This window comes from Chiloscyllium punctatum, chromosome 25 (assembly GCF_047496795.1).
Source record: "Chiloscyllium punctatum isolate Juve2018m chromosome 25, sChiPun1.3, whole genome shotgun sequence".
Lineage (NCBI taxonomy): Eukaryota > Metazoa > Chordata > Chondrichthyes > Orectolobiformes > Hemiscylliidae > Chiloscyllium > Chiloscyllium punctatum.
Window position 1 is genome coordinate 19526537 of NC_092763.1, and position 14013 is coordinate 19540549.

Consider the following 14013-nt stretch of genomic DNA (forward strand, 5'->3'; position numbering starts at 1 on the left):
AGCACCATTCAGGACAAAGCAGCTCACTAGATTGACACCCTATCCAACACCTTAAACATCCACTCCCTTCAACTCCCTCCACTATTGATGCACAATTGCATTGAGTGTACCAGTATGTAAGGTACACAGCAGTAATCCACCCAGGCTCCTTCCAGATTACCTGATAAACCCATGGCTTCTACTATTTAGAAGGACAAGGGCAGCAGACATATGGGAATACCACCACCTGCAAGTTCCCTTTCATGTTACTCACCATCCTGACCTGGAAATATATCGTCGTTCTTTCACTGTTGCTGGGTCAAAAACCTGGAATTCCCTCCCTAATAGCATTGTACCTACATCACATGGACTGCAGCAGTTCAAGAAGAAAATTCACCACCGCCTTCTTAAGGGCAAGTAGACATTGGAAAGAAATACTGACCTAGCCAGAAATGCCAACATTCTGTGAACAAATCTTAAAAAGGCATTCCAGGTGGGTATTTTTGAATTGATAGCCTTACACCATGAATCATGGCTCCTCCAGCTCTGACAGCCCCAGACCTGACAGGGATTTGATTTCTATAAAGCTGGCAGCTGATCATCATTGCAAAACTACCTTCTGCCTGCAGCCTAGTTGGAGGGACAGCTACAAAGAACTGTACCAACACAAACTTGCACTATTTTAACCAGATTGCCCCCAACCCCCAGATGCCTGGAGCTTCAGAAGGGCTGTTTTTGGTGCTGTTCACTCTGTCTTGTGAATCGATCCTCTCCGTGGGCACCTGGCTCAGCTACTGTTATACAAATCAATGGAGCCTTCAAATGTAGCACCCTGAAGCATCCTAATTCCCACTGCAGTGTGGTCCACAAAGAGAAGAAACAACAGAGCCCATATTCTCATCATGGATTGCCAGTGTACAGTTGTGTTATTTGACAATACACAACTGGCACTTCACCAACATGGTAATTACCACTGATCTGCATTGTATTATTAAATTGGTCTGTAATGGAATGCTGCAGTTTGATTGCACACCAATTAAGTTAATTATTATAGGGCAAATCAAGTTAAAAAGCCAGCCAGCAAAACATTCTGCAAAATAAATAGCCTCTATCTGAATGTGCTGTGTCTGGTAATAATTCAAATTGATTTAACTACAACCACCAGACTCCATGTGGTATTTGCTTTGGTTATTGATGCAGTGCAGACAGAACGGAGGAAGTAAAATTCACATTGGAAGAGGACAGGTTCTCCTTGCTACATAACTGCAATATCTGTGCAACCATCCCTTTCCCTGCTTGTGTTTTGAGAGCAACTGCCATTCTCAGTCCTCATACTGGAAGCTACTGGACGTATCCCGAGAGAGAGCTATACTGCATTGCACATTCAGAACATTGAAAAATCTAAGAGTCACAATCCAACTACCTGGGAGTACTCCTGTGAGATTAATGACTGTAAGGAAATGGCATTGTGTACATAAAGAGAACTCTGATGGAGGGGTCATAATATCACATTAGAAAGCAGTTGTAATTGTTTACTATATCAACTTTCTTGGAACTCAAGTGAATATTTGAGGGTTATTTTAATTCTTTTGAAGTGAGAGAGTCTGTTATGTTAGGGGCATTGGATTTAATAATCCATCCTATTTAAACTCTAATTTTAAGAAACAGTGGACTGGATTATCACAGTCACAACCCCTCTTAATGCAAAATGCCCTATACGTTTCATAATTATACTGCATGATTTCACTTAAAGTTCCCTTCAAGAGGGGAGAGTAATGCTCCTAGCAAGCCAGAAGGACCATCTAGTTGTTAAAATGTAAAGCTGATTATAACTCAGGACATGATTTGAATTTGGGTTTGGTGAGGCAAGCATCAAGTATACCTTAGCTTGCTGAGGTGAGGCATTTTTAACCCCCAGGCTTACTCTCCAGGTCTGACTCCTGTTTGAAGACAGTATCGATTACATCAGCTGAGTTTCAGGAAATGCAGCAGGAAGCCACAGCCAGAGACCCATAGAAATGATCCCAAGCACAGAGCTAAAGAGGACTGAGAATCTTTGGCAATCACTGAAAGTGCATGTTCCACTGCTAGTCATCAACTTACCAAGGCAGGAGTCAGTCTGTCTTTCACAACTGTTTATTTGCATTTTATTGTTGAATAGAAACTCTAATATACTTTCTCCCATTCCTGACCAACTCCCATTTACGGGAGAAAACCAGTCCTAAATATATGTTGCAAAAAGTATCAGCTTTTCTCTATTATCTCTGGTGTGTGTCCTTCACTTTCAAAGGGATCATTATTTGTAACATTGTCAATGCGCAGTTATTTGAAAGAACAGCAAAATGTAGGTGTGAGAAAATTATGATGATGCTGTGGTTTTAAGAGGTGTGTTTATTTTTGAGGGAGTTTGGGGGACAAGTAGCGAGCAGTCTATGAGAAGATAAACAACTTATGAGGTCTTGCTTTTTTTCTTAAAAATTGAAACAATAGAAACAGCCTGAATGGGTGTAGTTGAGCTCTCACAGATCCAAGATTTTTAGTTAGATTTCAGCAGTTGATGTTGGAGTCTCAGCAGGGTTGGAAGGCAGTGAATCTCTCCTGGCCACCAAATTTTCTTTCTGGATTTTTCTCTCGCAATTGTCTTTTGATGTTCCTTCCTCCTGGATTGGAGAACTGTATGAGAGACAATCTATTTTCTGATTTAGCCTTTTTGCCAAGGATGTTTGTGGGATGTTATTATATTGGAACAGTTAATTAGTAACAATTACTGTTATACTGTTACGCTTTCAAACCGAGTTAAGTTATTCCAAGCTCTTTTCTCTTCTGTTGCATGTTAACTATAGAGTTTGAATGATTTGTGTTGAGCTTAATGTCGAGTAGTTTGACCAATCTATTTACATCTGGATCACAGAATCTCACATTTATCTTCAAAATAAAAAATGTTAGGGTCTAGGCTACCTTCTTATTATATTTTGGGGGTTATGGTCTGCTCCATAACAGGATTAAGCCAAAAGTAAGTTAAATACCTAACATGAGCAAGCTTAAAACCTGATGGCACCATTCCTACATCCTTTAGTAGGTCATTAGTCCATATCCCACTTCAGGCCCTTCGACAGGTAATCAAGGCAGACACTTCAGTGCAGTTGAGAGAATGCTGCATGGGGTGTTACATCTGCTTGGACTTCTACCTAAACGAAAGTGGATCACTGGCTGTAATTGAGTGATTTGCGGCATCCTGCAAAGGCCATTGTAAATGGAGGTTCTCCCTTTCCTTCTTTCTTTCAGAACTTGACTCCCATACAGACTAAAATTTACAGTAAGCCTCATGATGCACCAGCTGTTAACACTGATGGTTTTTTAAAACTCTTACAGAACTATGGTTTGGAGACTGAGAACCTCAGAACGCTTTCCCACAAGCTGAACGCTTCAGCCAAAAACCTACAGAATTTCATAACGGGCAGACGGAGGAGCGGCCATTACGATGGCAGGGCTTCCAGAAGGTTACCGAATGACTTCCTTACCTCGGTGGTTGACCTCATTGGTGCTGCCAAGAACTTATTGGCCTGGCTAGACAGGTAACTAGCTGAGATGTTACTGATTTAACAATAATCATTGAATGTATGTCCATCTCTTAGAATGTTGAATCATTGTTATCATTGCTCCCCCCCAACCACCCCACTGCACACCCCCCTACCTCCCATTCCTTCCAAAGTCCTGAAACGTCTTGTTGCTTTCCAAATCCATGGCCATTTTTTCAACATTGAATCCCTCCAATGAGGGTTCTGTCCCTGCCCCAATCCTGAAACAGTGTTTGTCAAGCTGCAAATCATACAACAGGCAACTGTGACTGCGGTAAGTTGTACTTTCCCATCCTTCTGTACCTGTCTGCAGCTCTTAACATGGACTGTTCAACACTGTTCTCCTCTGATGCTTCTCCTGTGTTGTCCCACTGGCTGGGACTGCCTTCACTTGGGGGTTCCATTCATATCCATCCAGTCATTGGTGGGGAGTCTCTACCTGACCCTATGCTGTGGCCGCAAAAACCTCTCCTTCTCTCCCTCTGATTTCATGTCCCCATGGTGACATTATCCCATAATATCAGTTCCACACACATGCTGATGGCGCCAAGCTCCAACTCAACACAACCTGTTTTGACTCAGTCACAATCTCTAACTTGTCAACTCCTTGCCCAACTTTAAGTACTGGGTGAGGAAACACATTGTTTAATTTAAAATCCTCTCTAATTCCCTACTGATTTGGTTGGCCCCAGCACAATTCAGGTGGGCAGAGTTCTATCATTACAGTACCCATTTTGCTCCAGTGTCTGAAAAACCTGAACTCAGTTCTCCCACACCCAGCTTTAAACCATGCATTCATCACTCTGACAACTTACCCTGTCCTAATTTGTATGTGGCTCAGGTAATAGTAATGCAGAGACCTTTGAAATTCTGCTTCTTAATTTGGTGCTTAGATCCTCATACTAACTATGTAGAACTTTCTTCTTTGCCCTGTCTATGTCATTGGCACCTACATGGACCACAAAGACAGGATGATTTCTCTCCAGCGCTGAACAGATATCCTGAAACCTGACACTGGCAGCAATTCCTGCGGCTTTTGCCTCATGCTCCTTTCTGTGGAGAATGATGTCAATCCCCCTCAGTATACTATCCCTTACTTCCACTACATTCTTTCTTACTTCCACTGTTAAATGTCTTCCAGTACCATAGTGCTATGTTCAGTAACTTATCCTACCTGCAACCATCGCCTCATCCAGTCAAAGTGTAAGAACCGCAAAGCTACTGGACACTTCAAAGGTTGAAGCTCCTTCCTCTGGGTCCCTTGATTTGGGTAACCCATCCACTTTCACAATGGAGCATTGGAGTTAGGAGAGAAACAGTAGGGCTACATCTTTTTCACATCTCTGTACTTTGCCAAGTCTGAGCTCTTGCACATCCTAATATCTATCACACCACTTATGGCTGTATCTTCAGTTTTGCAGGTGCAAAGCTCAGGAACGCTAACTGCCTCTCCACTTTTATCTCTCTGTTAACACACTACTTCAAACCTGCATATTTGACAATGTGTGTTCACCATTCTAATATCTTCTATGTGGCTTACTATTGAACTTAGATGGATAAGTGCATTGTGATGATAAAGTTGCAATATAAATGGAACATTTGTTGGTGTAGCAGCAATTATAGAGGGTGCTGGATAACTGGTTTGCAAATTGGTGAGGACGGAGAGAGTTAGTTTGCAGTTGTGATATTCATGGGGTAATGCCTTTTCTGCAATTTTTGAAAACTCTGGTTTAGGGACCAAGATTATTAAGTGTGCTGAGAGTACAAAACTCAATGTTCGCTCATCATAGAATAGAATCCCTACAGGTGGGAAATAGGCTCCTCAGCCCAACACATCCACATTGACCCTCTGAAGAGTAACCCACCCAGACCATTCCCCTTAATTTAGCCCTGACTAATGCACCTTACCTACACATCTCTGAACACTATGGGCAATTTAGCTTGGCCAATTCACCTGACCTACACATCTTTGGACTGTGGGAGGAAACTGGAGCACCCAGAGGAAACCCATGAAGACATGGAGAGAATGTGCAAGCTCCATACAGAGAGTTGCCCAATGCTGGAATCTAACCTGGGTCCCTGGCACTGTGGGGCAGCAGTACTAACCACTGAGCCATCTAATTCAGGATATTGTAGGTAGGATAGGGAATGGGATTTAGCATGGTATATGGAGTTCAGTGTGGAAATGGGTGAAGTGATATACTTTGGAAGGATTAATATAGAAAGACAGTGCACTATAAATGGTATGATTTTGACAAGTGTAGATGAACAGAAATCTCTGTATCTATTTGCACAACTCCTTGAAAATGGTAAGTTTCAAGTAGCAAGTGACACGTTGAGAGGATGGTTGTTGAGGTGAGTGAGTTACTTGAGTTTGTAAACTGAGCGCTGGTGTGCAAAAGCAAAGAGACTCTGACTGAGTGCATGACTGGACTTCTGTGGAAAATTGTTCTGAAGGAAAGATACAAATACCTTGGAAAATGTTTTTACTCAAGAGTAGTGGGATCTAGAATGTTGAATCTGGAAAGGTGGTGAAAGCTGATTATATAAGTAACAAAAAGATTGGACAGGTACTTGAGCATGAGGAACATGTAGGGTTATGGGTAAAAGCATGACTGCACTTCTGAAAAGCTAGCTCAGGCGTGATGGACTCAAATGGCTTCCTCCTGTGCTGTAAGGTTCTTTGATTCTATGAATTGTGAAGTAACTTGTAATTTATTTGTGCAAGGGATACTATATCATTGTGCATTAGAGTTACTTGCTGGTTAGGATCCTATTATTTTGATACATGAAATCAAGACTATCTTGTGCAATCTTTGAATAAATGTTCTTTGTTGTGTTTTTAGGTCTCCTTTCGTTAGTGTGACTGAATACTCACTTCTGAAAAATAACATCGTTCAACTGTGTCTGGAACTAACAACAATTGTGCAACAGGTAAGGGACTCAACTCTCACTGGGTAGTCATACCACCCCGAAAAGATTGAGAAAGGTTGGCCTCTGACCCATGATCAACCTGATTGGAATAGATCTGCATTTACATTAAGTTAACAATTGTTTTGATTTGAATCGGAAATATGTTAGTGGTTTTAAAACTAAGGCAACAGCACAAGTTGAAGTATGTGAACTCCCTGACATTTTTGATTGAAAAAGACATCAAGCAATGTATAACATAAATCACCGATCTGTTAATGAGCCATGGACAGAATCTCATTCCTGATTCGCTGGAACTCTGCTTCTGAAAGTATGTGAATCTAAATGTTGGAAAGAGTTGGGGAGTTGCAAGCTGACACATCAGATGATATACACATTATTTTATATCTATGCTTCTCAGTCAATTATTTTTATTGGTAAAGTGTTGTGATGTTACTCTTGCACTCAGCTATAAGTGATCTGTAATCCAGCCAAAAATATTTCTTCAAGACAGATGCATTAATTCTGCTGGAATTGGAAAGGGTTGTGCATTAATAGAGGAGTGTGGCAGCCTTCAGAGGAATATAATTTTATTTGCATGTTTTTCATTCTCAGTGATAGTCTCCTGTATTGATTTAGAAAATGAATAAGTTTTGGAATGCAGCATTGAAATCCAGGTGGTTTGTATTGTGTCCTATTCTAACTCAGTCCTTTCCAGACTTCAAATCTGTGGAACACCTTCTGAGAGGTTTAACTCATTCAAAACCCGTCCACTTTCAGGGAGTTAAATTTGGACCCATGTTTGTTCCTGTTTGCTGGGGTCAGCAGCTTTTATATACAGGTCTGTGCCTCCTATGAACTAATGTTCAGGGTTCCTAAACTTCCTAAAGTGAAATAAACTATCTGCAGATTTATTGCTACAATGAAATATGTGCAGCAATACATAAATGTTGCAGAGAAACATTAGAACGGCTTAACTTTTATCAGTGTGTTAAAATGTTTAGAGATAAACATAAATCATTTTTAGATTTTTAGTCCTTTGAACTGAGTCATTCTATTCTTTTTAATATCAGTGTATATCTTCAAAGTTTTGTTTTATTTGTCACTGCAGCTGACTTGATTGAGATGAGGAAAGGGCTTCTTGTATTTACTGTGGTTCAAATAAACTTCTAAGTATGAGTCCTCAATCAAGTCTGCACAGAGTTAGTTAGAATGGATGGATTGGAAGCAAAGCCAGGCAGTGATTGACATTCACAATTGGTTTAATGATCAATTATATTATTCACTACCTAAAAATGGCATAAATTGCCTTTTCCCTTTTTGGTTGCAAGTTGCATACCACTTCATTCCATATTTCTTCTGCATCTATTTCCAGTTTTTCTCAATGACAATTAATTTTTTTTAATTGACAGAATCTGTTGGTTGAATTTTAGTTTGTGCTTTAGTCCAGAAATTGTTGATGTAGAATTTGTCTTGGAAGAGCTCTTGCAGGTTGTTTGAGCGTTGGACCATTGAACTGTGCTGGACTGCTTCCCATTGAGGTTTTGTTTTGGCTTCTTTGCTCTGTGCTGTTGCTGACCACATTAGTTTAGCTCTTGCCTTTTCCATTTAGTTTTCTTGATTCCCTGGTCCGCACTGCGGCCTCCCATTCTCCCAGCATCTGGTTTCTCCACCGTGCAGTAATCCTGCCATTTTGATTGCAACAAGAGCTATCTCATATTGGTGGCTACTCATGCGGTCAGCATCTTGATGGACAAAACGGAGTTCCTGGAGAAGAGATTAAAGACAGATGTGATTATACAAGCAGCTTTACTCTAAGCAGTGTCAGCATTGCACTTTCTCCTTGAATTGGGCCTTTAGACTACAATGGCTGCAGAGCTCCAATGGTTTTGATGGTGAAGGGAGCCTTGGGTTTCCATGTTCATGTCACTTTGAGCCACCACAGAACAAAGCCGGCCCGCTGTAATGAGCAAATGTCCGAGGTGTCATTTATCACTGGAACATTAATGTCTCCTTATGAAGGAACAGGACAATTTTCTGACCAGGCATCGGGTCTTTAAGATCCAGGGAATCATTATTGGAATGTCTGTGCTTATTTGGGTCCATCTTGCTATTGCCCAGAAATGGATTTAATTCATCTAAATGTGCAGATGACCTAGGACCACTAATATCAACATCATCAAATGATTCAGACTGCTCACTGATAAGTAGCAATAGTACAGATCAATAGTTGCTTTTTCTACTAAAAATAGTCAATTTGTAAGACACTGTTCATGAGGTAAATGTGTCATTGTATTACTTTTTACTCAAATAAAATTAAAATTGCAATCAAGTCTTCTCACATTACTGCTGTATGTCTTGTTTAGACATACATATGTGTATTTTTGAGCCCTATTTTGGGTTCCCAAAGTTGCCGATTATCTTCTTTTTGGGCCTGTGTTCCAAATGGAAACATTTTTCTACACTTTCCCTCCTGTTCTCACCTTGCACATTAAATGCCCTGAAGCACCATCTTGCCCCACTAACACCCCTTCCCCTCAACTCCCCTACACCCCAATATCTGATGGCACAGTCTGCTAGCCTGGCCCTATTGAAACCATGCATTAAGCTTGAGGTCTGGCTCCACTGCAGGGTCATTTCTCTTGAGGACTGCTGCAGTTCTAGCAATGACACTGCTGCTCCCAGTGGTGCTATTAGTTCCACAGAGCAGGAAGCTATTCAATTGGTCAGCAGCTCTTGGAGTCAGTTGTGGAAGTCCATGTAGGTATACAACAACCTGGAAACTGTCATGATGCTTTGTTACTAAGGTAGTACGGAGACTCAGGAAGGGGAGAAGATTCTAAGTGGAAGAGAGTGAAAGAGGAGATTGCAGATATGAGGATACATTAGAGAATTCAAAGTTTGGGAGAAGATCCAGGCCACTATAAATGCCGGAGGAAACAGCACAGAAGCGCTTCACAGGAGGCTCCCAAACACTGAGTATGTCACCTAGACAGGGGACGAAATGTTTGCAAGACAAATTCCCAGCTCGGCGAACAGAACCATACATTAGAGAAGTTGAGACTCTTCTCCTTGGAGAGAGAAAGGCTCAGAGGACATCTAGTAGAAATGTTCAAAATCATGAGAGGGCTGGTTAAACAAGATAACTGTTCATACTATTTTCAATCAAAGAGAAGAAGGGGGAACAGTGGACAAAGATGAGACATCCATTGTCAGTCCACCCACATCCACGGAGGCTCAGAATCCATAATATTGCAAAGGTTCACTAGGTGTGAAATGTACCAAATAAAATCCTGTGGTTTGCTTCTACCTCTAAATCAATCCCCATTCCCACCTTCCCCATCAACTCTCCAACACCGAAAAGTGCTTTGACTATTCCACCCATTGCAAATTCACCCAATGGTCCTGTTGTATATTGATATTGACCATGAAATCCTGAAAGTGTAAGTTGACAGTTGGGACACAACAATGAGCAAGGCGTGAAAGTGGTGGTAATTAATCATTTTTATGTGGTGTTATAAGTAATAATGTCATTTCATCAAACTCTGTGTGTACTCTCTGTGAGTTACAGTTTTTTCAGCTCATGATTTCTGCTGCTTATATGCTGAGCAGGGCATTGTTGCTCTTCACCGAAGTATTACGGTGAAGAAGGAAACCATTTGGCCAAATGTATTTGCATTGGCTCTTCTAATGAGCGTTATGACTGAGAGCTGCTCTCTTGCTTTTTCCATGTTCTCATGGGCATTGTTCCATTCAAATGATTATCCAGTTGGAACTTCCTCCCCCATTTTCCAAGGAGTACATTCTCGACCCAAACCTCCCATTTTTTGAGCAAGATTTTTATATTTACTATGCCCTCTCATTCTTGATCCTTTTACCACTGGGAACCATTATCTTGTCTAACCAAACCCCTCATGATTTTGGGCATTACTATCAGATCTCCTCTGAGTCTTCCTCTCTGGTCTCCTTCCTGTGGGAAGGATGTTGTGAAACTTGAAAGGGTTCAGAAAAGATTTACAAGGATGTTGCCAGGATTGGAGGGCTTGTGCTGCTGATTAGGCGGGGGCTGTTTTCCCTGGAATGTCAGAAGCTGAGGGGTGACCTTATAGAGGTTTATAAAATGAAGGGCATGGATGGGATAAATAGACAAGGTCTTTTCGCTGGACGGGGGAGCCCAGAACTAGAGGGCATAGGTTTCAGGCGAGAGAAGAAAAATGTAAGAGGGACCTAAGGGACAACTTTTTCATGCAGAGGGTGGTGTGTGTATGGAATGAGCTGCCAGAGGAAGTTGTAGAGGCTGGTACAATTACAACATTTAAAAGGCATATGGATGGGTATATGAATAGGAAAGGTTTAGAGGGCCAAGTGCTGGCATATAGGATTAGATTAGTTTAGGATATCTGGTCGGCATGGACGAGTTGGACCGAAGGGTCTGTTTCCGTGCTGTACATCTCTATAACTCTATGACTTTAAGAGCCTCAGCGTCTCCAATGTATTCTTATAATTGCAATTCCTTTGGAACTATTCTTGTAAATTTGTTCTGCATTCATCCTAATTCATTCACATCTTTACTGTAGTGTGGCAGCCAATTCTGCAAACAGTACTCAGCTGAAGCCTAAAAAGCGTTTTGTATGAATTCAACATCATTGCTTTTGTACTCTATCCACTTATTAATAAAGTCTGGGATACTGTAAGCCTCATTAACTATTCGCTTTATTAACTGTCTTTCACCTGTCCTACCACCTTCAATGATTGATACACATCTGCACATCCAGGTCCCTTTGCTACATAAGAATTATACACTTCATTTTACATTCTCTGGCCCTCTTCTTCCAACCAACAAGTATCACCTTCTGCTTCTCCATGCTGAACTTGATCTACTGCCTATCTGCCCACTACACCAATATGTACTTATCCTTTTAGAATTCTATGCTGCCATTATAGTTTACAGTGCTTCCAAATTTCTTGTCATTTGTGCCCAGCATATTACAGAACTTGAAATAACTGGTCTGTAATTGCATGACTTACCTTTACAAACATTTTTGAACAAAGGTGTAATGTTTGTACTTCTTCAAGACCTTTTCATCATTAATTCACATGTCAGAGTTTCTGCTTCACTAGGGCTGGGTAATATCCATCCTTATGGTAAAGACAGACGCAAAGTATTAATTTAATACCGTAGCCATGCCCTTCCCTTCTCCATGTGTTAATTTCATTTTAGTTCCAACTCCTCCTCTTATCATCATTTTATTTCTTACATACTTTTAGAAGACTTTGGGTTTCCTCTTTATGTTGACTGCCAGCCTTTTTCTCATAAACCCTCTTTGCTTCTCTAATATGTTTTTTTTTAATCACTGAACATTTTGTATTCATTTTTGCTGTCAATTGTATTTTCAAGCTGAAACGTGTCATTAACACAAATTTTCTTCTGTGTTTTAATTTATATCTTGTTTTTCATCCAGGTCTCTGGATCTATTGTTGCTTCTTTGTCTTTTAAGGCAATACACCTTGACAATGCCCCAAGCAATTGCTTTTGAAGAGAGCCCATTGTTCAGCAACCTTTTTCACTTGCCAAAGTTTTATTCCAGTCAATCTGGCCCAGCTCCATCCATGCCAGTTTGAAGTCGGCTACCACCCATTTAATTATTCTTCTCTAGATTGCCTTTTGTCCTTTTGTCTTGCAATGATTATTATTATCAAAAATGTTCCCTCACTGACAGTTGATCTATTTGGCTTATCTCATGACCAAGGCCCAGGTTCAACAATGCATCCTTTCTTGTTGGACTTGACAAGTCATGTCGTTGAAAATTTTTCTAAATGCAACCTCTCCACCCTTGACGCTACCAATATCACCGTCTAGTTCAGATATTTAAAGAGCTTCACTGTGGCTACTGTGTAATGTTTGCATCTTGCTGAAATTTCCCTGCTGATTTATTTCTGAACCTTCTTCTCATTAGCTGGTGGCCTATAGACTACACTGAGCAATGTAATTATATGCTTTTTGTTCCTAAGCTTTCGTCTACATCGTCCTTGAATCCTCTGGGATATCCTCTTTCTCCAACACTGCAATGCTCTCCTTAATCAATATTTCCAGCCCTCCTCTTTTCCTATCTTTCCTGAACACCTTGTGCCCAGGAATATTTAATACTGAGGCTTGCATTTCCTTGAGCCAAGTTTGATGTTGCCACAACATCACATTCCCACTTGACAATCAGTGTTTGTAACTCTCCATTCTTATTAACTATACTCCACGCACTCACTTACATGCACAGAAAGTCTGATTTCGACTTTATTACTTTATCATTTACTCCAACTTCATCGATTGACTTCCTATACTCTATAATAATCGTTCAGAAACAATTTACAAGGATGTTGGCAGGATTTGATCTATAGGGAGAGGTTGAATAGGCTAGGGCTGTTTTCCCTGCAGTTTTGGAGGATGAGGAGTGATCTTACAGAGGTTTATAAAATCATGACAGGCATGGATAAGGGAAATAGACAAAGTCTTTTCCCTGGGGCGGTGGAGTCCAGAACTAGAGGGCATAGGTTTAAGGTGAGAGGGGAAAGAGACTTAAGGAGCAACTTTTTCATGCAGAGGGTGGTATGTGTATGGAATGGGCTGCCAGAGGAAGTGGTGGTGGCTAGTACTATTGCAACATTTAAAAGGCTTCTGGATGAGTATATGAATAGGAAGGTTTTGGAGGGATTGGTTTGGGTGCTGGCAGGTGGGACTAGATTGGGTTGGGCTATCTGGTTGGTATGGACGAGTTGGATCGAAGTGTCTGTTTCCTTGATATACATCTCTATGACTTTATGACTCTAAGTATTCTGTGCACCATGATGTTCCTCTCTGATATTCTGTCGTGATTTCCACAAGTTACTTTAAATGAACAACACTATCAAAGCACCCCATAAGGGACTAAGTCCCACTTTTGTTCATGTACAACCTATCCAGCTTGACTAGATGCCAGCTCCTGCAAAGCCTGTCCAGTGTCCCAGAGATCTAAAACCTTCCCTCGCCACGATTTCGCCAGCCAAACATTCATCTGCCATATCCTCCTAATTTTGTACAAATTTGTAACACTGAGAGTAATCTGGAGATCACTACCTTTGAGATCCTGTGTTCGAATTTTCTACCTCGCTCCCTAATTTCTGATTGCAGGACCACATTCCCTTTCCTACCTAAGACCTCGGCACATGAATCACATCTCACTCAGTGGCATCCTTGACCCTTGTTCCCTCAGTGAGGGAACATTTCTGACCGTAGTACCAGGTAGGCAACATGCCATCCTAAAGTCATGAGTGTGACCTCAGAAAAGCCCCTCTATTCACTTAACAAACAAATCCCCCTGTGCTTCAGCAGATGTAGAATCACAGAATGAATACAGCATTGAAGGAGGCAAATTGAATGGGGCCTGCTTGTGTTCGCTCTCTAGATGAGCAACTCAGCTCAAACTATGGCTCGGTCAATTTTTTTTCTTCAGATAATGATGGAATTCTGCATTGAAGGTCTTGATGGAATTTGCCTTCACAAATGCTTAGACAG

At 41.0% G+C, this 14013-nt stretch overlaps 1 protein-coding gene across 3 annotated transcripts in view; it reads left to right on the top strand.

Annotated features, from left to right (window-relative positions):
- LOC140495730 (connector enhancer of kinase suppressor of ras 2) overlaps positions 1 to 14013 on the top strand; it is a 577745-nt gene that overhangs the window by 188199 nt on the left and 375533 nt on the right. For all 3 annotated transcript variants that reach the window (XM_072594776.1, XM_072594774.1, XM_072594775.1), the window contains exons 3-4: positions 3352 to 3554; positions 6404 to 6491. In XM_072594776.1, the coding sequence (XP_072450877.1) occupies positions 3352 to 3554; positions 6404 to 6491 (291 nt within the window). The remainder of the gene's footprint in view (positions 1 to 3351; positions 3555 to 6403; positions 6492 to 14013) is intronic.